Genomic DNA, 23,170 nt, shown 5'->3' with positions numbered 1-23,170 from the left:
CTTTTTAGGGAGTCAGATCATTTGACTCAGCTCTAGTGATGGGAAGTTCGGTTCTTTTTAGGGAGTCAGATCATTTGACTCATCTCGAGTGATGGGAAGTTCGGTTCTTTTTAGGGAGTCAGATGATTTGACTCACCTCTAGTGATGGGAAGGTCGGTTCTTTTTAGGGAGTCGGATCGTTTGACTCACCTCTAGTGATCCGACTTTTTAGGGAGTCGGATCGTTTGACTCACCTCTAGTGATGGGAAGTTCGGTTCTTTTTAGGGAGACGGATCATTTGACTCACCTCTAGTGATGGGAAGTAGGTTCTTTTTAGGGAGTCGGATCATTTGACACCTCTAGTGATGGGAAGTTCGGTTCTTTTTAGGGAGTCGGATCGTTTGACTCACCAAGAAGAGCCGCCTCTTTCGGCTCCCAAACGGCTCTTAATTTTACCACTTATACCTTTTATAATTCAGCCAGATTTACTGTTTTTGACTTTACATTACAACATTACAGTTCATGATCCAACCCTGGATTTAGCATGCACAGGAGCAGAAAATTATTCAAACATTAAGCTGTGAATCGCAGGGCTCTGGTCTAGTGCTCTATTTTTATGTAAGAAGGTTCCCAACTGAGTGAAATCAATAGACTAGTGATGGGAAGTACGGTTCTTTTTAGTGAGTCAGATCATTTGACTCAGCTCACCAAATGACTCCCAAATGGCTCTTAATTTTACCACTTATACCTTATATAATTCAGCTAGATTTTAGCACTGTTTTGACTTATGATTTGTATGTGTACACATATATCACTTAAATTGTTCAAAACATCCTTTGTACTGAAGTATTTAAAAGTAGATTAGAACATACTTTATTTATCCCACAACGGGGAAATTCATTTGTAACAGCAGCAAAAAAATGTGTAATATACACTAAAGTAAAATAAAAAGGGCAAACACAACGCACAGACAGAAGGGTCCTTCAGACTATACATAAACAAAAAACAAGTGGGCAAACAACGGACAAGTGTACAGATGTGCAAAACGAGTACTACAGGTAAAGTGGCCATGATATAAATAATATTGCACATGGTAAGTAGTTGGAATGGAAATATATATATAAATACAGATAATCAACAGCAACCGGCACAACAGTGACTAATATCAATAAATTGCTGTAGCCTATTGTTTCCATTGCATTTACAGACACCGGTCTGTGAACCTATGAGTGCTCCTATGCATGCATGGAGCACTCGTAGCACACCAAAAAAATGCTTGTGGACGCCGGCTCGACTGACACATCATAGCAGCAACCATTCTGACACCAAATATGTGGGTAAACACCAGGTAAACACAGCTGTTACCATTAATCCTAATTAGGTTCCATTCCATTCAGGTCAGACAGAGTCAGGCTGCTGCTGTGGTGCTATGTTGGCTCCTCACTGGAAAGTCTCGGCTGCCATAAATGGAATGAAACCTTAATTTATTTATTTGATGAACTAAAGCCCAATCAATACTACATTTATAATACCGATATAAATATTTGAAAGTAAAAAAACAAACAATATACTGCTAATTTTTTAAACATAAAGGATTCAGCACAAATGTGGTTATATAACCTGAGAAGACTTTCCATCCTGGTGAGAAGGTGGAGGTGGTGGAGGACTATAGATACTTGAGTGTGCAACTGGTCTATCTATCTAATCAAAGTGACCAAGATATATTTACTGAGTGCTTGTGAGTTTATTCTGGAGGGCAAACTATGTGACGGAGGCATGCTAAAGTATGTATTTGAATTCTCATGTTCCTTTTATTTGCTGTTTTGCCATTATAAGGCGTGGACAGGAAGCGTTACAGCAGACAACAATGGTCTGCTCTATCACTTCGCATGCATTTTAACCACCAACCCCCAACCTCATCTGACTTATTAGCTTAAATATATCTCCATGTTGATATATCTGTCAGTGATACACGAGGCTGCCGATTCCTGGTCAGAGTGAGGAGGTTATCGAAGACAGTTCTCAGATATCAACAGATGAAGACTTTGATGTCAGTCATAGTATTCACACAGTCAACTATTTGATCAAATCAGCATCTGCTGCCAGCTTTGGTTTCGTGCATGTATGTATGTATGTATGTGTGTGTGTGTGTGTGTGAGGGTGTGTGTGTGTATAGCTGCCTCTGTGTGGAAACTGTGGTTAGACCATAGTCTGAAAACCCACCACTGTTTTTTCCCCCCCGCTTCATATTTTCATGTTTCTTTGTTGTTTCTTTTTGCATTTGTTTGTCAGAAATTGTACAAATATTAAAGACATCAGAGACATGATGTGCAACATCTAATACATATAGGAAAAAAGCAAAAATGAGCATGCAAATACAGAGTCCTACCTGCTCTAAAGTGATGGATGTAAGCTTAAGAAAGGTCATAAAGTGGCTTGTGAGCAGCTTGTAGTGGTGAGCTGTGAGGACATACAGGAAGTGTGATTTTTTTTGTATGTGCGCATAAAAGTGGTTCGGTAACATATTTATCTGCATGAACTAAAAAAAACATCTCCGGTTTCATGCATATGCAAATGATTTTTAATCTTACACTCAACAGTCACAGTGAAAACTTTTCAGATTTATATTTACAGAAGGTGGGGAAAGAGTTGTTTGCCTCCTTAAACGCAAAAAAAAGTTCTATTAATATCAAATATTTCCCCCATTCGATGGCAGCAGGAACGAACATGCATGTAAAAAAAAAGTATAACTGACTGTATAAAGTAAAAGTAAAAGCATCAACTACAGTGAAACTTCTTATCAGTGGTAAAACAAACTAAACCAAAAAAAAGTAATGGCAGCTTTGAGTGCAGGCCGACCACAAATGATAGCTGCCAGTCTGTGAATGCACAGTCACCATGAAGAAAAAGAAACATGAGAACTCAAGTCATCGTCTTCAGTTCACACCAGCACAGCAACCGGCACGTTTGGTTTTGTTTTCTGTCTGACCATCGCCTTGTTTCTTTGAAATGTACATTTACAGGAAAGGAGGACTGAAAAGAGGACGGCACACGTGAACAAGCATGAAACAGATTTAGTCTCATTTATCAGAATAACAAAGTTCAAATTTGATCTTAGCTCGTCTCATTTTATCACTAAACTGCATATTTATCACACCATCAAAGTCACTTGTGCTAATGCTGCGAAACTGCATTCATTCGTCTAAGTACTAGTTACTTTGTGCAATGACAATAAAGTTGAATCTGATCTAATCTTTAAGCAAGAAGCTGACACATTTAGACCTTCAGAAACCAGATAAATCTGTATATTTTTAGTTCAGTGTGGTCGGACAGAGCATTTAAAAACAGTTTATGTATTAAATGCATAATGCTAGTGATAGTCTTAGTCCAATTAAAAGACTAAAACCAGTATCAAAGCTTCATCTGTCTTCCTCTGTGGCAGTGGTTTCATCCGTCACTGAAAATAGTTCAAGCAAATTAAACTTTGTTTGTGACTCAGCCAGAAGCTGCAGGTGGTTAAAGCAGTTTGTTCCGCACGTGGTAAACAACAAGCCCGGGGCTGAGAAATACTGAAACTGTGCTTCACTTGGAGGATCTTTTGTTATATGAGTAGTTAATAGGTCAAGACATTCCACATGCATAGAACTTTGGATAAGTCTACACGGTTTCCACGTTATCACATTGTTGGTACTGCTGTGCTGAACAGAAATAACTCCTATACTATACTCTACATGCGTAACCACAAAGCAGCAGCGGAAAGACAAGAAAATAACAGACCAGACATCGCTACCACAAGGCCAAGGGTCTGCAGCCATGCTATCAGCTCAGTGAGGCTGCACCGACTGCAGGCACGGTGGTGCTTTGAGCTTTTCCACCTATGCTGCCAACATGCTGATTCTGATGCACATATTACTAAACACAGAGTAACAGCAAAGTGATTACAAGTCATCCTCTGGGGACCATAAATGGCTGAACCAATCCATCCCATAGTTGACTCTGGATCGTCCTTCAGATTGGTCTTCACAGTTCAAACTGGAAAAGATCAAAGGGAGATGGACGTCTCAAATATAGCTTGATATAGCCTTCTTCAGCATCTGTCCGTTAGTCCAAGTTCCTCGTTGATTGTTCTGAATGTGACTCAGTTTGTGAAGTCCTTTTTTAAGTGCTCATAGTTCAGACTTTGTCTTTGCTGCTCTCCTCGAGTCGTTCAGGGAGGCAAGACCTCGACGTATTCAGATAAATCCGGAGCATCTAGAAGAAAAATGGAGAAAAGGGTCAAATACAGTTCGCCGCCAATCAGAGAAGATGCTGTGAGAAGACGACAGGAAGATGAACCGCATAACGTACTCTCATAGTCGTGTTCTTCGTGTTCTTCTGGAGCTGATGGTGCCGACATCGGCGTCGGTGACCTCTGGGGTTCTTCGGGGGGTTTCTGGGGCTGGATCAACAAGGCCGTCTTTCTTTTGACGGAGTGGCGCAGGTGCATGGCCAGGCCCTGGTTCCTCCTTTTATAATGAAGAATCAGGTCATCCAGATTCTTAAAAAATACCTCCTCCAAGCCTCCCGCCGTCTGAGGGTATAACAACAACACGCAGTAAATAACAAGGGAGGGAAAACTCATTACTCATTTGATTTCTCCGATGCAGTGTTTGTTGTTGACATTTTCCAACAGCCCAAAAGCTGTTCTCATATGAAAGAGAGAAAAAAGCTCAAGCTCACACGATTAAATACCAAAACAGCTCAATCCATGAATCGGTGAATATTTTCTATTCTAAATCTAACAACAAGGTGTAAGAAGAATTAAAACTTCAACAAGGGAAAACACACCGAGACATCTGAAGCAGTAACAGATGATGGAGTAGAAACAACGTGGAAGACAATAAAACAAGTCTTTGAGGTTGAAATCAGCACAAAATGATGAAATGACTGTCTAAAACTCTAAAACTCCCGTGGCCTGATGATGAGTTTGAATTGACATTTTGTTTTTACTGCACCCCAAAAAAAAAAACATGTGACGTGGGCGGCAAGTCACAGATCTGTAGGCGTTCCATTTATACATATTTGATACTGACATACTGACATTTCATGCTTTGTAAGTGGAAACAATGTGTTCTCCATAACGGCGTCTAGCACCCCATCAGTGTGGCACAAAGCAGAGTGGAGCTGTTTGTGTCTGAGCTGACATCAGAGGAGTTTCCTGTGACGAGAGCCTGATAACTACACAGTTTCCACTAATGTTCCTTTAAAGACAAACAGATCTGTGGTGTCTGTCTAATAGAGGAGAGGAAGTTTGATTCTGACAGATAAATACTTCAACACATGCCGGAAAATTACAAGTTGTTTGTGTAGGCAGACTTCTTTTACATTAGCAGAAATATATAAGTATTATCCTATTGTGCAGGAAACCATCTGATGTTTTATGTGTTATGTTTACTGCAGTAGATGTTCGAGGTTGAGCTCATTGTAACTACTTATATACTGTTAATGTACAGCAATGCATCATGGTATATAAGATGATGGTGTGTTTGTAGCGTTGCTGTGTCTCTAACTCTTCATGAGCTCAGAGGAGCAGCCTGTTTTCAGCTTCGTGGCGACGACTTTTTCCAGCCAATCCAAGAAGACTTACATCGTCATTCCAACACAAATACGCACAGTACAATGTATGCAAAGACAGGAGAAGGTGCACATCACTACACGATCACCATGAGAGAATCAGGATGACATCTGAGGGTGAAAGTTTGTTTTATAAAACCAACAGCAGATGCAGGACACAGGACAAGCTGATAGATAGAGAGATTACTGTTTTTAACATGCATCTGCACTGTTTTGTCTAGTGTGTGTGTGTGTGTGTGTGTTTTTTTGCTTGAATATTTGGTATCTCTGTATGCAGAGCTGTAGCTGCCTATTGATGACAGTGGGGAAAGTTTAAAAATCACATTTTCATATCCAGCTCTGTAAAGCATTACAGAGTATTTCACAACGTAGAAGCAGCTTTGATATAAAACATTTAGGAAATTACTTATGCATGCAATGGAGCGACGTGGACTCACAGTATAAGTGTGTGTGTGTGTGTGTGTGTCTTACCATGAGAGTATAGTGTCCATTGTGTGCCTGCAGCAGTCTGTAGGTATACACCACCTTCTTTTTACTGCAACAAGACACAAGATACATGTTAGATACAGAAAGAGGAAGCACTCTATTTGAATTCTCACGCCTGAAGAAAAAGAGATTGAAATATTGTTATTCCACACGTTAACTGACTAAAAGAGGAAGTAACTGAGCTCGGTGGAAAATCTCTCGACAGTGTGAGGTTATTTTTATATTCTAGCATGTCACATATGACAGAGTTTAACATTCTAGTCATTACTATGGTGATCGAGGTCAGCGCTGTCGACACAACAGCCTCTTCAGAATCAGATATGTCAGACCACTGAGGTTAATCATGTTTCCTTCTTTGCAGATTAATGACTATTTACCGACACAGCTGTGGACGTAAAGATGAGTCATGAGCTGCATCATGATGCGACAAGCTTCGATAAACCTTTCAGCATGAGACCGATCCTGAAGTGACCACTGGTGAATAAACTTCTGCACAACAGACTACAACAAACTGAAGCATCCGTGCAGTAATAACACACACAGATGAATGCATGTTTGAGCACACTCTGACTAACTAATTAACTAAACTGTATACAATGCACATTTTAGATGCACTGAGCACGACTTTCCTGCAAAGTATGGAACATTTTTTGCTCACGCAACATTTAAAAAACGAGTGATTGCGGTAAAATATCACCTCAGACAGACAAACTTCAACATGTCTGGAATTAGTTTTTTATTACTGGGCACAAGATAAAGTTCTTTGTTAATCTACATAACTGTTTTAATATACGTTTCATCTATTCATCTTAAAACTAACCTTTTAAAACATAAATTGATTTTAAAATCAGAATAAACTGAATTTCTTTATTCAAATATAACCTGAAAATACACAAAACAGAGCACTGACATCACTAATATCAACATTTATGCTATAACACTGATTGACACACCATTAGGAGTGTGATGGCAGCTGTGAAACACTTTAAGGGACAGACAGCAGAGTACTCACTAAACACACAGGCACATGGCTCCCTGGATGGTCTCGCTGTCTCGGATCAGGTAGGCTCCATCCTTGTTCTTCTTCCCCAGCAGGTCCTCACACTGTTTCCTGCTGATGGCGCCGTGGTAACACACCGGCAGAGCTGCTGCCATGGTGAGGAGAGACTACAACGTCTCAGCACAGTTTCATGACTGAGAACAACAAGCAGCTCAGCATGTTCCCCTTCCTCCAGCTTCAGTAACAGTGCTGTAGAAATCCAGACATGTTGCTGGAGGATGTTGGTGGCTCTTTGTTCCCTGACGTCTTGGTACAAAAGAAAAAAGAGGTAGAGAGAGAGAGAGAGAGAGGTCAGTGCTCAGCAAACAGAGGTGTTCCACAGAGTGAAGGAACAAATGTAAAACCACTGAGCTGCTGGCCTCACAACTTCACAGGAAGTGTGTGAATATGTGTGAAAGAGAGCATGTGTGAAAAAGAAAAGAAAAGAAGAGAGCCAAAAAGCACGAGGGAGAGAAAAAAAGATGACAATAACGTAGGTTTTATTGTGATAAGATGGAAGAAAATAGACACACACATGCACACACACGACAGATTCACAGTCATCAGAATCAGAATCAGAAATACTTTTTTTCTGTTACAATACTCCAGTATACAAACAAACAAAAACAACATATATAAACAAGTAACCATCTATTAAGAACAAAAGAAAAAATATATAAACTCTATATATATATTAAATGTGCACATAAAAGAGAATGCAAGACATACTCAGAGATTTCAGACAAAAAGATATTATAAAAATTATATATAATAGAATATAAATGGTGCAATCTTTAAAAGGTCCAGTGTGTAGGATTTAACAAATGAATACCTCTCACCTCACCTTCCTCTTCCAAGCACGTAGGAGAATGGAGGACCCCGTGGAAGAGGAGCCTCTCCCTGTGTAGATATAAACGTCTCATTCATTCTAAAGGTCTAAACTTTCCCCTAATTATATAATAATTAACACATTAAAAACAACCTTCGTTAGTTTACGTGCTTTTATTTTGTTAAATCGACCCCAGGAAAAAGGGGCGGGGGTTGCCTGGCAACGTCACTCCGTTGCTGGGCAACGTGACGCGGAATCTGGAGGGAACGGCTAAACGGGCTAACCGGTTAGCCGTTAGCGGTCACGTCTCAAAGACGAAAACAGGAATAAAACTAATTATTTAAATGAGTTTATAATTAATGTGGCGGTCACGAGGAGGCTGATGAACCGCGGGAACAGAGTCGGAGCCGTCTGCGACGAACTCACCGTCACTAACGGTCGGTGGACGTTAGCTTGCTCGGCTAGCTGTTTGTAGTTTTTTTGTAGTTGTTGTTGTTGAGTTGTAGTTCTTTTTTTGTTTGTCGGCAGATGGAGGAGGAAGCAGGAGGAGCAGCAGGAGCAGCAGCGGGGTGGTGGAGGTGCTCGGGGCCGTGCTCACGCTGCTGTCCGCGGTCTTCATCCTCCTCAGCTTCCCCCTCACAGGCTGGATGTGTGCGAAGGTCACTGCTGTTTAAAAACATAAACACATGTCAGTCAAAGAGTTAGACATGAGATTATCAGGGTTCCCACGGGTGCTTGAATTCCTTGAAAATGCTTGAAATTTGTGTGATGTCTATTTGTCACTGTTATTACACAATACACCGCTCACAAGCTGACAAATACAAGCCAATTCACAATTAGTTAAAAATCAAAACAGTCAATCTACCACCATATGAAATAATGCTAATTAGACCCATGTTATTATGCCATACAGTGGCACCGCTGCGCTTCCCATCATGGCAAACACAACTAGTAGGCTACCTATTTAAAGGGGCTGGAAACATGGAAAAACTGGTGCTTGAAGGTGCTTGAATTTGTTCATGAAAAAGGTGTGGGAACCCTGGATTAAATAACATGTTGTACAGCTGTGAGCTGAAGCAGAGCTTGAATAATGAAGCATGTATGTGTCAACATGTCAACATGTTTGAACTGTCCTGCAGGTGATCCATGAGTACGAGAGGGCTGTCATCTTCAGACTGGGCCGTGTGGTTAAAGGCCGAGCCAAAGGACCTGGTACGCTGCAACTCACCTGTCTCATTACTGTCCAGGCAGGAGGTTTAATCATAAATCTGTTATTTCTCTCCTGAGGTTACACGAGGTCCTCAGCAGTATTAGTTGTTTGGCTTTGGTTGGGAACAGTAGGTGCCAGTCTATCTCAACACTGTGGTGTCCAGGGTCACAGAGACCTGTTGCTGCCTTCATAGACATAATAGATAGCTTGTTGTTGACGGTCCAATCTGCGTAAACAGACATCTGTGTCTCCAGACTAGAACATGCTGACAGTAACACCTCCATGGGTAAAGACATTCTCTGTGACTAATTCTGGGCGTGTAGTATTTGTGCTGTTATCTTGGGGTTTAAAGTCGATCCACCAGGATGAGTTGGGCAGAATGTGAGACCGACTCAGGCACTTCTGATGAACTTTGAGAGTGTCTCTAATTTGGTCAAGCGTCAATAAATAAAACAGCATAAGACATCAGAGGCTCCTGAACACTTTCTTCCTTCCTGACCTTTGACTTCAGCAAGTTCTCCACAACAACAGATAAAAACATTTCTTATACACCAAGGCGCACACAAACAGAGAGAGCTTCTTCTTCTCATTGGGCAAAACCAGAACATATAATACAAATATCTCCCAACAGTTTGGTATAATGTTTGTAGAGGCGTAACGAAGAACCCGATGAACAATAATTCACACTGTCTGTCGTTGTTTCTATATTATTAGTTTGTCTCGGTCTCACCTGTCCCATCTCTGCAGGTCTGTTCTGGTTCATCCCCTGGCTCGACGTCATCCAGACGGTTGACCTGCGGACAGTCTCCTTCAACATCCAGCCACAAGAGGTCAGCCAGCAGCAGCTCTGTCATGACTGAATCAGCTCAGTCAGGTTGTGTCTCATCATATATAATATGTTGATCCTGCTCAGGTTCTGACTGCAGACGGGGTGTCGTTAAAGGTGGACGCTGTGGTGTTTTACCGGGTGGTGGACCCGTCCTCCTGGGTGACCCGTGTTGAAGATGGCTACCGGGCGATACACACATTGACCCAGACGACCCTGAGGGCCGCGCTGGGCGCACACACTCTGACAGACGTGCTGACGCAGAGGACGGGCATCGCGAGGAGAATCGAAGTGAGTTACTGTGTTAGTACGAAAGACAGACGGCGAGCTGGACCGACTGCTGCTGGAAGAACCAAAGAAGCACAGCTGTGTGTTTTTCTACTGCAGGACATAGCTTGTGTTCAGGTCTTTGTGTCACCCGTATCGTGTAAGATTAGGGCTTTACAATCTGTACAGGGAGTGACACCCTCTGTCCTTGATCCGCGATATGAGGATCATTACTTGGATGTGGGAATAAAGCAGCGCGCACGAGAAATGATCCAGGCCGCGATGTATGCGGACAACCCGCTCAGAGACGGAGAGCAGAGCGCAGAAAAAAGGACGCGTCTCTCTGCACCAGATGTGGAGCATGCACCTTCGTTGTCTGATATGTTCAATGAGATCCTGCGAGATCTTCTTCATGAGAGAACATGTTTAATTTTAGAATCTTTCAGCAGACCAGTCAGTTCTAGGTCAAGAAACATTTTGTTTTGGATTTTAATTTATATTGTGCATCGTTGTAATGTCAGTGCTAAATAAATGTTTTCATACTTTCATACTAATTGATTTATTCTTTGAATTGCAATGCCTTGACTTTTGTGAGGTTAGTACACAGTCATAGCTATGAATGCAATGGTTCTAATAATTGACATAATCATTTCTTTCTGTGTTTTGGTTTTCAGCCTTGGTTTCCTCATTTTTGGTTTTCGGTTTTGGCCAAGAATTTTAATTTCGGTGCATCCCTAATCAAAATGACAATGAATTACAATGAATGATAAAATGATTACAGTAGCAGTGGAACCTGTGAAAGAGACAGAGAGACACAGATGCTCAGCAGCAGCAAATCATCAACTAACTATAAACTGTGATGGAGATATGGCAGCAGTAATGACAGTAGGAATAGGGGTTTTCAGTAAAGGGACATGTGACTGCATCTTCAACCAATACCGTGCCGGACTAGGCATAACCCTGAAAGAGACAGACAGAGACAGAGACTGAGAGCGATCAATCTAAACTTTTTATTTAGTTTTCCTCACAGAGGTGAATGAAGTGCTTCGACAGAGCCTCACTGTGAGGGTTTACTTGCACCACCCTGTGAAGCTTTGGCGACCCCTGCTGGATCTCAGCAACCACTGCTCCAATTTGAAGACGACCTGTTAGAGTACAGGATGAATGAGTGAACCGGTGTTTTGATACTTGCAGGAGACGCTGCACGCCACGTCCATACTGTGGGGCGTTCAGGTGGAGCGGGTGGAGATAAAAGACCTGAGCCTCCCCGTCAATCTGCAGCGCTGCATGGCTTCAGAGGCCGAGGCTGCCAGGAGAGCCAGAGCCAAAGTACCTGCCACACACACACACACACACACACACACACACTCTGCACTCTTATATAGAGCACTTACAAAACACAAATGTGTGTCTGAGCTGCTGCCGTCTGTCTCATTTAATCCCGCTGACCCTGCAGACAAACTCTGCGTGGATGTCCGTGACGCAGCTGATGTGTAATCACACGAAAACACGAGCGACGTGGCTGACGTGACGTGATGAAATGATTTCTCAGCAGAGCAGCAGAGCTCAGTTTATTAAATAACAACTCATATGCGAGGTTTTAGACCTTCACAGCACATACACACTGTTAAAATATTCTAATTTAACGATCATCTCGTGTTCGATGATGACCCCTCTCTCTCTCTGTGTCTTTGTGAGATGATCGTGGCCGAAGGCGAGGTGAAAGCGTCTCACGCTTTGAAGGAGGCGGCGTCAGGACTCTCCCCTGTGGCTTACCACCTCAGGTACCTGCAGTCGTTGTCCTCCGTCCAGAGCAGCGCGTCCATCGTGGTCTTCTCTCTCCCCGCAGAGCTCCTCGACATGTTCATCCCCCATCAGCCTCAGGACCTGAATGTCTCTGCAGGGAGATAAAAAGGTAGACTGAGCGGTGTCTATGTTTTCATAGCTTCCTGATATTTATCGATACTGCAGATACAAAGATTGTTTTGTATCGATGATGATGTGGGTAGCCTCATGTTTGGCGGTGATATATTCAGAAGTGGAACAGAAGTTACACACAAACAGAAATCAACAGCCGCCGTGTTAGCCGGGGTGACAGCATTAGATAAGATTAGCTGAGGATTTGTAGGTGAGGAGGAGGATTTCGTTTGACATAGTGGACTTGCACAGCAGCCAGTGAAGGTGGATGAGGTTGGAGGTGATGTGCTGCCAGCGAAGTGAGAGCCCTCGCAGCTGAATCCTGTACATACCGGAGCCTTGCTGGGTATCCCGGACAGGACTCTGGATGGAGGAGATGTTCTGACGTGGTAGAAGACGGAGAGGGTGGAGTCCAGAATGACAGCCAGGTTGTGGACTTACAGGTAGATGAAGCAGATCTTCAAGCTTCCAGAGTTTCACCTCGGAAGCTTCGAGCTCAGTCTTATCGCTTTCTAGCACGATTAGACTGAATAACACCCTGTTGACAGGGAAAGGAGGAGCTGAGTGGATGAGATGTAGCAGGATGTCATCGACGTACGAGTGGAAGCTTTCAATAAAGGATGATCTGACTGTACAGAGGAGGCGTCCAAGCACAGAACCGTGAGGCACGCCCAGCTTGATCCTCACTACAGTGACTTTAAGGCAGTAACGGACCAGAGAACTCACTAAATCATCTCATTTATCAATACCATGCTGTACCCAGCATCTCCAATCATCTCTAAATACCTCGGTGTACTATAGAACCATGATATCGCCCAAGTCACGTTCAAGAACACCCTGTGAAAACATCGGTTCACTAGTTTTCTTATGTGCCAGAGTTTGTGGTGTTTATTTGTAAATGTAACTGTAAAAATAACTCTGTTAATAAAATCCATTTTTAGATATTTACATTTGGTGTTTGACTGTCTTTAGTTTTGCAGGTATCGGGGATGCGATAACCTCTGTAGCTGAGAGAGTCAGTCTCCATAAGTCCCCATGTTAAAATAAGAAATAAACATGTTTACAGCCTGGTACACAAAATAGTTTTGGTCTCTGTAGCTAATTTCTCAGCTCCACCCACGCTCCACATCTTTGCCCGGGAGTCGCCAAAGTCAGGACTGCCAAGATGGTGAAAGCCAGAGCCACCACGCCGAGCAGCCCTGAACCAGAACACGTCCACCGGTTTGAGTTCTTTCAGGGCTCAGACGTTATGACACATGAACCTTCCTGCTCAGAGGTTAACTCATGAATACAGCTCATGGTGTCAGAGAACGGATTCATGTTGGATCATCTCCTTATGATTACCTAATACAGCAGTTTACCAGAGACATGAATATGTTCAGGTTCAGCAGTTTAGCTGCGATTATCTCAGCAGCTTTAGCTGAAGACTCTTATAATAGAACATCCAGCTCCTCCTGACCTTTTCTAACGCAGCTGCAGGAGCCTCCGATTGTCTCGTTTACAGAGGTAATTATTATTTATCCGACCCCCCGACTGATAACGTTAATGTGACATGTTAAATGTGTCGCTCCAACATCCTTATCCTGACCTCAATCACCCCGAAAAGTGTGACCATCTCTAACCCAGCAACCAAATATAACCATTTTAAAGACTTGTTAGTGCACAGTTCTGTCTAATCTCCAGGAAAAGTTAAAGAGTTCAGAAGCAATACAAGTATACTGTCTGCAACGCATCATGGTCTATAAGATCATCATACATGAGGAAAACTTGTTTTCAGGTGATTCAAACATTCAAAATACTCGAGGAAAACTTGTTTTCAGGTGATTCAAACATTCAAAATACTCAAAATTCACCAAAGTGTGATCTTAAAAGTACTTAGTAATCAGTAAAAATACAATATTTGCCTCTGAGAAGAAGTATAAAAGTACATACAGTGGAAATCTGCAGGCATGAGGCAACCAGATATGAATTTGGGAACTGTCTGACTCCTAAAGAAGCTACCAAACAATCGTTGGCTCAGTGTTTTTAGACGTGTCAACGTTTTTCGGATGCATAAACATCATTTCTTAAATTGAAATGCTGCAGCCCGACCACGTTGTTGTCTGTTTTATAATCTCTTGGAGCAGATCCACGCAGGCCTCTCGTTATTTGCCGAGGCAGGTGACTGAATGAGAGGGCGTGACCTCAAACGTAAGCTCTTTAACTTGTCAGGACATTGTGACCTTACGCTCACATTCTACCTGCCAGTCACAGATCAGTCCTGATCAGCAGGGACCCCCCTAAAACAAACCTTGAGGACTAATGCAGCAGACTTTGAAAACAACTCCTCTGTCGCAGTATTCCTGCAGAGACCGGCCTCTCTCCGTGCCTTTAAATAAAGTCAAACTGGGCTCCTGTTTGTGCGGTTTCAGCGCTCACTCTGAAACCCTCGGCTTAGTTTCACCACTTCTGAACCGTTTTCAGAGCCTGTGCATGTTAAATTACAAGTGTTCAGGTTGAGCTGAGTGAGTACAGGGCAGAACGGGCTGGGTACAGTGTGGTCAGACGCTGTGGAGCTATTAATAACCATCACTGGTGTGGCTCCAACTTTGTGGCCACAATCATCCTTCAGCCTTACTAATCAGTGACGAGGAGCTGTATAGTTGAAGGCCACCTACCTGGTTTCCATCGTTGGTATATATTTAACACTTCTGCTTTCTGTTTTTTTGTTGTTGTATTGTAGAATAAAAACAGAAAGAAGAGCAGTTCACCACAATACAAAGTGGCTCTCCAAGAAGGAAATGCATGGTCCACTACAAATCCTGTATGACATCACATCACATCACATCAAACAGGCGGCTCTCGACTTGGACCAACTTACTCAAAGTAATTTGCCGTCTAACCATCACTGTGGACTGGATCCAGTCCTTCAATGGTTGCAGACAAACAGAAGAAAAAAAACATCTAGTCGCCTAAAAATATGAAACTTTGGACACCAGACTGACTTTTAAAAACACTATGATGCCTTCATGCAGTTTGAGTTCCTCACGCAACATCTAATGTAACATTTAGGTGAGTTTATATATCTTGCTGGGACATCACTGATGAAATAGTTCCCTAAAATTCTTGACTTTTAGGGAACCTGACAAACCTGCAACAACTTTGTCACTCTCTTTCAGCTCTGTTTTTGGTCTCCACCATCTCCTGAAGGAGGTTTCTGGCTCTCGGGCTGCTAAACGCTCCACGGTGATCACCAGCTCAGTCTCTGACTGCATCTGTCCGTGCTGTACGGAGCGTTTACGAAAGCAGATAAAACTGTAAAGCTGCAACCTCATTGATTTAATCATTTCATTCATTGTTAGAGTGAATTAAACTCCCCCTCTCCTTCTCTCTCTTCATCACTCCCTCCCTCTCCATCCTTCTAGATCCTTACTGGAAGTGAAGACACCTCCTCTCCTCCCTCCCTCTCATAACAATCCCTCCCTCCCTCCCTCCGTCGCTCCTTCACTCTGCATTCAGAGCTCCTTCTCCTCTCTGTCTGACTCCTTACCTCGACCGTTCCCTTCACGTCTCTGCGGTTGGAGGAAGGATGCTGCCCCGCAGACTCCTGGGTCTGCTGGGTCTCCTCGTGCTCTGCAAAGGTAAGAAACCCACCAACGATAAACACAGCTGTTTATTTATTATGTAGAAGAGCAGAACTTCAGCTCGCAGTTAGAATCTGGGCACAAACAATGCGAGTGTGTGACTGCAGACAGAAACAGCTTAGTGAAGTGTAGGAGGAAGGGACAGATTATTTAAAGTCATCTGCTCCACTGTCAGGTTAAAAATGGAAAAGCTTCACACACACACACATTGTCTTGTCGTTCATAGGTTACTATTGTGTATGTTTGGGTCTGGACTGGGGCCATTTCCACCCTCTTGTGTTCAGGGTGGGGCGGGTGGAGAGGGGATGAGGTGTTTTTTTATAGCAGCCTGATCCTATTGAGGGCAGTGAACGCCCCGCCCACCTCGCCGCAGGACGCCAACTAGTCTAATATTTTTAAACTTTATATGAAATATAAAAGAATTAGTTTGACATTTTGGGAAATACAAGTTATGTCTCTGCGTTAAGTATGGAGCTTGAGACAGGAGGCAATTAGCTCACTGCTACTATAATAAATACGGTATAACCTCTTCTGATATTACGGTAATAGGATATTAGTGCTGTTGGTGTTTTACTGTATAATTATCAGTCTGGTATAAATGAAGGTTTTGCCATAAAACATGACGGCAAAAAAACTTCCAGCTGTGTTTGCCAGAATTTTACCGTAATAAATACGGTGTAACCTTTTCTAATATTACGGTAAAAGGATAATAGTACTGTTGATTTTACGTACAAGGTAAAACGTTTTATTCCATATTTTAAAATGTCTGTAGATTTTGTTGCCAAACCATGACAAAGACATTACGGTGTTTTACTGTATAATTAACAGTCTCTAATATAAAATAATACTTTATTCTGAATAAATACCCTAAAGGTTTTGAAATATGACTGTTTTACTGTCACGGTTTGACGGTTTTTCACCCTAAAATCTACTTTTTGATTTTTACTATCCAATGTACCTGCAAAGCTCAGTACTTAACACATCACACCTCCTAGTGACTTTACCGTCAGAACCAGGTTTTGCATTTTTCTCAAACGGTTGTTTATCAAAGTTAGTCATATTTATTTCTCCTGTTACGTTTAACGATCAGCTTATCGTACAGTACGTCCACCACAGAAGGAGAATAGCAGCTTGTCTGTGAGATGATCTACAGATGCGACTCGCTGCGTGACTGAATCAGTCATAAACAGAGAGCTGAGGTCACAAATGGGTCAGTCAGCCTGGATTAACACACTAACTAGACCAACCAAGCAGCCTTCACTAAATCTTCTTGAATATTTCTGTTGATTTCATCAAAGAGGCCGCCCCGCTTTGTTTCCTCTTCTTCTTTGGTCGGTGATGACGCCCTCTCTGGAGGTTGGAGGATGCTTAGATCTAGTCTAATATTTAACCAATAAAAAGGTCACTGCCACATCAGAAAACATCAACCTGCACCTGGATACTTTTTAATAAGCTAAAGAGAATCCATGTTACCCCGACCGGCAGCTTAATCCTTACGACACAACACACAGCTTACACTCATCAGACAAAGAATTGATCCCAGCGTTTCCAGTCACACGGCGTGAACCTTTAACTCTTCTGGACTTGTAATCTGTGCAGAGGACGAAATGTGTGGTGAGGAGAACTGGGTCAGAGGCTGAAAACATCCAGATAAAGACCAGGCTAAAGGTGTCTGTGAAACACGGATATGTTTTGGTCCACTGCTTAAAAAAGTTATGACATTCCCATGTCGTGACACGAAACGTCTTCCAGGTAAAAATCTTATGTTACTCTGCCAGTGAATCCATCTTGGCGGCAGATATTCCTGACCTTCAGCTGGGATGGGGTCTGAGATACAGTTAAACAGTCATCCAGAAACCCTGACCACCAACAGATTCATCTGAATTTCATTCACAGAACATACATGACTCCTCGTAAACTTTACTGTATGAAAATAAAAGATAATCCGAACTGTACACTATGTACTACAGGCACTGTGGGCACCTTTTCCCACATGATTTGGGGTTGAAAGTTTTTGGAAAATGGTGCAGAGTGAACTGTCATTGCTATTGTCCGTTCCTATCTCCCTGTTCCCATCTATGTTTATTTTAAATGATCTCTCTCAACTGAAACTCAAGAAATCCTCAAAGCGTGTTTCTGGCCTAACTGCAGCTAAAAAAGATGATCGCAACAAGGTGGAAACCGCCTCATATACTATCCCGACAGTGGCTGCTCAACTTCATAGATGTTGAGCTTCTGGAATGCGACCATGGTGCAAAAGAGGAAGTGTCGTTGTACTGGGCTCGAACAGTGGAGGCTCTCAAAGGCTTTCTGGTGTGAACTTAAATCCCAATAAAAATTTTATCACAAAAAATAAATGTGTTCCAGGCCAGGAAGAGAGCGGGGCGGGCGAGTCCTGCGATAACTTCACGGACCTCAACCTGTCCCACTGCTTCATTGGAACCAGCCTGTACGTCCGGCTGCTGCTCTACACCCGCTCCAACCTCGACTGCGGCCGCGAGCTCAACCACCACCTCCTGTCCTCCCAGCCGCTCTTCAACCTCTCTCTCCCCACCGCCTTCGTCATCCACGGCTACCGGCCCACCGGAGCGCCCCCCATCTGGATAGACCACCTGGTCCACCTGCTGGCCGAGCAGGAGGACATGAACGTCATCGTGGTGGACTGGAACAAGGGCGCGGCCAACCTCAACTACTTCACCGCTGTGACGTACACGAGGGAGGCGGCTCTCAACCTGACCGGCTTCATCGTGACGATGCAGGTGAGTCAGTGTGAACATCATCAGAGTCCTTCAGCCCCTTTTAGCTCATAATTTGGTTTTTCAGCACATTTCCAAAAGAAACTGGAGAGTGGAACATCTAGCAGCTGAATCTTTCTCAGGAGTTGGTGGAGACCAAAAATGGAGCAAAAAGGAGAGTGAACTTTGGACTGGATGAGGAAATATTAAATATTTAATTTGCTCCAGATTAACAAAGTTTTTCAGGTTGGTGTTGAGTTCCTCAGTTCCCAAAGAGAAGCTTCTCTCTACAGCCAGCAGAGAGAAAGTATTTCTGCTGAAAACTAGTTACATTTCCTAAAAATGCTGAAATCAAAGCACCCACAACCTACAGAGGGACAACGGTGGCTACAGTCCTGAACCCTGCCGGGTTTTGTCACAGAGAATCTTCAGAGTTCATCTAAAAGACGAACGAAGAAAGAACAAAATGTACCGTGGACGTAACGTTTTGAATGTTGTGTACCTGCAGGAGGAAGGAGCCCCTCTGAGCTCAGTTCACCTCATCGGCGTCAGCCTGGGAGCTCACCTGGCTGGATTTGTAGGAGCGAACCTGAAGGGGAAGATCGGACGGATCACAGGTCAAAGACATAATGAAGTTATTTGCAAAGTGACAGCACGTTGAGTGTTAACTCCCGTTGATGAGACTCAACACTACAAAGGACCCAAAAATCAGGAAAGGGTTTGGTATGAAACACATTTAAACGTCCTCCCGTCCCCTCCAGGTCTGGACCCGGCAGGGCCGATGTTCACCAGTGCCACACCAGAGGAGAGGCTGGACCCGGCAGACGCCATGTTTGTGGACGTACTTCACACCGACATGAACTGTGAGCATCTTTACATTATACTTACTGACACATGATGGACACAAACTGTAGAGACTCAAGAGTCGTCATGTCTGTGATCTTAGTTTTGATGTTTGTCCTGTACAGAATACTCTATTACTTTAAGTAAAAGTATGTAGCTGAATGAGGAAAACAAAGTATTTAAAGTACTCGATGCTTTAAAACGACGGCCACATTATTCTGACTCATGCATTCATGTAAAAGCAGCATTTTATTATTGAAGTTGGTGAAGCTCGTTTTAAATTATTTCGTATCAGACTTTAACCAATGATTCATTTCATTTCCTCCATGAATCGACTGATTATTTGATTTGCAATGATTCGGAGAAACATTGAGAAACGCTGCCACCAACCGTCCAAACCTCTTTATTACAAATGAATTTAAGATTATTAAAATAATTCAAAGAAAAGCAGCTGGCGGTTCATTTTCTGTCAGTCGACTAAACAAAACAAATTCTATAAAATCTTCATGTGATTTGTTTGCAGAAATCTTCACTTGGAGAATAACTTGCAATTAAAGTCGTCCGATAAATGTAGTGAAGTAAAAAGTACTTTAGATTTGTACTGCAGTATTTGAGAAGACGTACTTAGTTCCACCATGTGAATAATGAGCAGGTTCAGGATAGAGCTGTCACAATGTGAGGATTTCTCTACATGTACACTCAAAAAGTTGAATTTATTTAAATTTATTATGTCAACAGGCTCCATGTAATCGTATTAAGTCATTTCAACTCACAACATGCTGTGACTGAACCCCTAACTTACATGTTTGAGTTGAAATAACTTAATAAATTCAATAAAAGTCACCACTGATCATTTTAATATTTAAATTATTCTCCTCTGACTCTTGAACAAATGCAGTTGAAGATCTCTGGTGTGAGTCACTGTTAGTGTCAGGACTGAATCTGTGTTTTCCTGTGCAGCATTTGGGCTGAGAGGAGCTCACGGTCACATCGACTTCTACGCCAACGGCGGAGCCGATCAACCCGGCTGTCCTAAAACCATCTTCGCAGGTGAACGAACACACACACACACATGATTTGACACACGCTCATCAACACACACACACACACACACTGACTGTGGCGTTGTTGTTTCCTCCCACAGGTAAATCGTACTTTGTGTGTGACCACCAGCGCTCTGTGTTCCTCTACCTGTGCGCCCTGAACCGGACCTGCAGCCTCACGGGTTACCCCTGCTCGTCCTACAGCGACTTCCTGGAGGGGCGGTGTCTGCAGTGCGAGGCCTTTAAACCGGCTCCCTGTCCCGTGCTCGGTAGGTGTTGAAATCAAAACACGATCTGAACCCAGGTGAGACTCTGATGGAGGTCTGATCACCTGTGTTGTCTCACCTGCAGGTTACGACATCAGCAGGTGGAGAGAGACTCTGCTGCATCTCAGACAGACCAAAGTCTTCTTCAGCACCACGGCCACGCTGCCCTACAGGAGTAAGTCCACATGTTAAGCCTCACCACTTTTTCACTTCGTTTTCTACCTGAGCCGACCGTAACACTGTGTTTGTGTGGCAGAGCTGAGCTACAGAGTGGACATGGTGACCTGGAACCAGTACCTCCGCTGGGGGGTCGTCTATATCCGGCTGCACAGTGGCAGAAACTTCACAGAGGCCCGAATAGACCAGTAAGTCTGTAAGGAAACGGCCTGGAACACCAGTTTGCCCGGTTAGCCGTCAGTCAGAACATGCAACGTCTTAGGCCGCTTTGATTCGCTGGATAGTCACTGTAAGTGAACCGAGACCCAGAGTTCACACCAGCCCAAACGAACTTTGGTCTGTTTAAAAACAAGCAGCTGGTTTAGGCTGATTTAAATCTTCAAAAACACAAATATCTGGTTTGATTTTTAAAATAAAGCCTGGACTACTTTATGCGGCGGATTAATCCACATTTGGCAGCAGGACCGCGTATACGTGGGGTTGAGTCAAACTTCAGTGTGTAAAGAAGATGCACCAGACTTTCAGTGTTGATATTTAAGTTTATCTTAAAGTTTATCTAACGTGAACTCTCTTTGCTCCCCAGTAAGCTCCTCCGGTTCGAGCAGTACACCTCCACGCGGCTGCTGGCCCAGTTCGACGACGATCTGCAGCAAGTCCAGAAGATCTCTGTACGCATCAACACCGGCAACGTGATCGGCCCTCGTTACAAAATCAGACTGCTGCGGATACGCTTCACGCCGCTGGAACGTCCCGAGAGGTCGGTGCTGAAGTCAGAGTGTTGTTTATTATATTTGGGTGTTTTAACGTGAATACGTACTTTTTTAATAACTGGCTAGTCAGAACTGTGCACAGCGACGTCTTCACGTTGTTCTTTTGGTCCGACTAACAATCTAAAACTCAAAGATACTCGAGTCGTCACATAAGAGACAGAACAAGAGTGAAATCCTCACAAATGAGTCTGAACCGATGAAATGTTACCAATCAGTTATCATTGATTCTCCGTTCTCTCCGTCAGACCTTTAATGTGCCGCTTTGACATCATCATGGAGGAAAACATGGAGGTGGCGTTTCGACCTTTACCCTGCGACTCTCGCCTCTGAATCTCCAGACACTACGTGGTCTCCTGATCCCGGGTGGACGTCCAACAGGAAGAGTCCCCCTGTTGGTTGAAGCCTCGTCTCTAAAGGATACGAGTGACTCATGTTAAACTGTGCGAGGAGATCTGTAACAGGATTATGGGAGACTCTATCATGATCTCTCGATACACGAGTGACTCCCCGGCTTCAGTGTTCACCGTCTGATTTCATTCATTGATTCAGTTTCACTATTCAGATTTTCCACGTCATAACTGACATACGAGCGCTCACCGTGTTCCTGCCGTTAAAATACTACATCACCAATACTACAAGTTTGGGACAGCAGTGATACAGACTTTGTTTGGATCCATTTTTTAAACGTATATTTACATCAGATTTAAAAGCTGCATTTTTTAAATATTTATTTTCAATATCCAAAAAGAAAGATCCAGAATTCATGTGGATTTTTTTTCAAACTGCTCATTGAAAAAGAAGAAATATTTACACGTTTTTTAATTTTACTGAAACAAAACATTCAGCAGGCACCTTGAGGCGGAGTAATAATTAAATATATTATCATTTGTGGCCTGATTAAGGTTGGTGTTTTAAACTCTCTCTCTGTCAAACAGTGCCTAAAGAAACCTCGAGGCTCTCTTAAGGATTTACAGCATTTCAACCCGTCATTACGATAACAAACTGGGTCACGTACGTGATCACAAAGATCACTAAAAATGCAGCTTCGTTTCTCCGCGTGCCTTCGTACCAGCAGTTCTTAACCGTTCTGGTTTGCGACCCTCCTCAACCAAAGTGAAGTGTTACCGCCTCCGGATGTTTCACGCTGTAAATAAACTGCGAGAGAAGTCGTCCCATCACCCAGTGGGACGAGCTGCTACCTCAACAGTGACGCTGCTATGACGTTTGATCACAACACATAACCAGTTATAAGCTTTTCACTACAGTAGTTTTGTTTTAATGTGATGTTGTAAAAACAAACGTAGGTAATGACGTGCTAAGAGGTTTTACTTTAGTCAGTATTAAAGTGTTTTTAGGGTCAGTAAATGTGTCACATTGTGTTTGTTGACATAACCGAGCAGCCGAGATGTCTTCTGATGTAAAACTGTGTAACTGTCTTTTTTTATTATGTATTTTCACCCATGGTTTGAAATAAATATTCATTTCTCAATATACAGCCTCACTGTCTCGAAGTCTTTTCATGATGTTGAAAGATGATCGAGGTAAAC

General features: G+C 43.0%; 3 protein-coding genes and 1 long non-coding RNA gene across 8 annotated transcripts; 2 read left to right on the top strand and 2 right to left on the bottom strand.

Moving 5' to 3' along the window:
• Positions 1-2,546: 2,546 nt before the first annotated feature.
• On the bottom strand, positions 2,547-8,456 carry si:ch73-264p11.1 (SH2 domain-containing protein 1B). Its single transcript, XM_010754607.3, has 6 exons — positions 8,373-8,456; positions 7,957-8,017; positions 7,091-7,384; positions 6,064-6,127; positions 4,327-4,549; positions 2,547-4,230 (listed from the first exon to the last, which is right to left on the bottom strand). The coding sequence occupies exons 3-6, from the start codon at positions 7,231-7,233 to the stop codon at positions 4,187-4,189; spliced, it is 474 nt and encodes a 157-aa protein (XP_010752909.3). The 5' UTR covers positions 7,234-7,384; positions 7,957-8,017; positions 8,373-8,456; the 3' UTR covers positions 2,547-4,186.
• On the top strand, positions 8,159-12,174 carry LOC109143127 (erythrocyte band 7 integral membrane protein). 5 transcript variants are annotated; one of them, XM_027274353.1, is made up of 7 exons: positions 8,166-8,383; positions 8,475-8,605; positions 9,086-9,158; positions 9,904-9,986; positions 10,070-10,273; positions 11,444-11,578; positions 11,706-11,926. In XM_027274353.1, exons 1-7 carry the CDS (start codon positions 8,329-8,331, stop codon positions 11,778-11,780), a joined length of 756 nt encoding a protein of 251 aa, XP_027130154.1. In that variant the 5' UTR covers positions 8,166-8,328; the 3' UTR covers positions 11,781-11,926. The 5 variants fall into 5 exon arrangements, with proteins under 5 accessions (XP_019134879.2, XP_027130153.1, XP_027130154.1 ...); XM_019279335.2 differs by lacking the exon at positions 11,706-11,926 and adding an exon at positions 11,948-12,174 and having other exon boundaries at positions 8,167-8,383; positions 10,100-10,273; XM_019279333.2 differs by lacking the exon at positions 11,706-11,926 and adding an exon at positions 11,948-12,174 and having other exon boundaries at positions 8,167-8,383.
• On the bottom strand, positions 12,040-19,132 carry LOC113744496 (uncharacterized). The gene is made up of 3 exons (XR_003461593.1): positions 19,027-19,132; positions 15,696-15,778; positions 12,040-12,146 (listed from the first exon to the last, which is right to left on the bottom strand). It is a non-coding gene; the product is annotated as an uncharacterized LOC113744496 (long non-coding RNA).
• Positions 15,669-23,105, top strand: lipib (lipase, member Ib). Its single transcript, XM_027274349.1, has 10 exons — positions 15,669-15,786; positions 18,157-18,548; positions 19,033-19,141; positions 19,286-19,387; positions 20,328-20,417; positions 20,512-20,679; positions 20,762-20,851; positions 20,933-21,041; positions 21,437-21,610; positions 21,869-23,105. Exons 1-10 carry the CDS (start codon positions 15,735-15,737, stop codon positions 21,951-21,953), a joined length of 1,371 nt encoding a protein of 456 aa, XP_027130150.1. The 5' UTR covers positions 15,669-15,734; the 3' UTR covers positions 21,954-23,105.
• Positions 23,106-23,170: the final 65 nt, after the last annotated feature.

The sequence above is a fragment of the Larimichthys crocea genome, chromosome XXIII, assembly GCF_000972845.2.
Source record: "Larimichthys crocea isolate SSNF chromosome XXIII, L_crocea_2.0, whole genome shotgun sequence".
Taxonomy (NCBI): Eukaryota; Metazoa; Chordata; class Actinopteri; family Sciaenidae; genus Larimichthys; species Larimichthys crocea.
The sequence above is the reverse complement of the archived record's forward strand: the minus strand, read 5'-3'. Positions and strand labels throughout refer to the sequence as shown.

Excerpts from the sequence above, each read along its gene's own strand:
- lipib (XM_027274349.1), top strand. The coding sequence starts at position 15,735 with ATGCTGCCCCGCAGACTCCTGGGTCTGCTGGGTCTCCTCGTGCTCTGC. Across the intron at positions 20,852-20,932 it reads GGCCACGCTGCCCTACAGGA|AGCTGAGCTACAGAGTGGAC; the intron begins GTAAGTCCACAT and ends TTTGTGTGGCAG. Across the intron at positions 21,042-21,436 it reads ACAGAGGCCCGAATAGACCA|TAAGCTCCTCCGGTTCGAGC; the intron begins GTAAGTCTGTAA and ends TTTGCTCCCCAG.
- LOC109143127 (XM_019279333.2), top strand. The coding sequence starts at position 8,329 with ATGAACCGCGGGAACAGAGTCGGAGCCGTCTGCGACGAACTCACCGTC. Across the intron at positions 9,159-9,903 it reads AGGCCGAGCCAAAGGACCTG|GTCTGTTCTGGTTCATCCCC; the intron begins GTACGCTGCAAC and ends CCATCTCTGCAG. Across the intron at positions 10,274-11,443 it reads GCATCGCGAGGAGAATCGAA|GAGACGCTGCACGCCACGTC; the intron begins GTGAGTTACTGT and ends TGATACTTGCAG.
- si:ch73-264p11.1 (XM_010754607.3), bottom strand. The coding sequence starts at position 7,233 with ATGGCAGCAGCTCTGCCGGTGTGTTACCACGGCGCCATCAGCAGGAAA. Across the intron at positions 4,550-6,063 it reads ATGGACACTATACTCTCATG|ACGGCGGGAGGCTTGGAGGA; the intron begins GTAAGACACACA and ends TTATACCCTCAG. Across the intron at positions 4,231-4,326 it reads CGAAGAACACGACTATGAGA|ATGCTCCGGATTTATCTGAA; the intron begins GTACGTTATGCG and ends TTTTTCTTCTAG.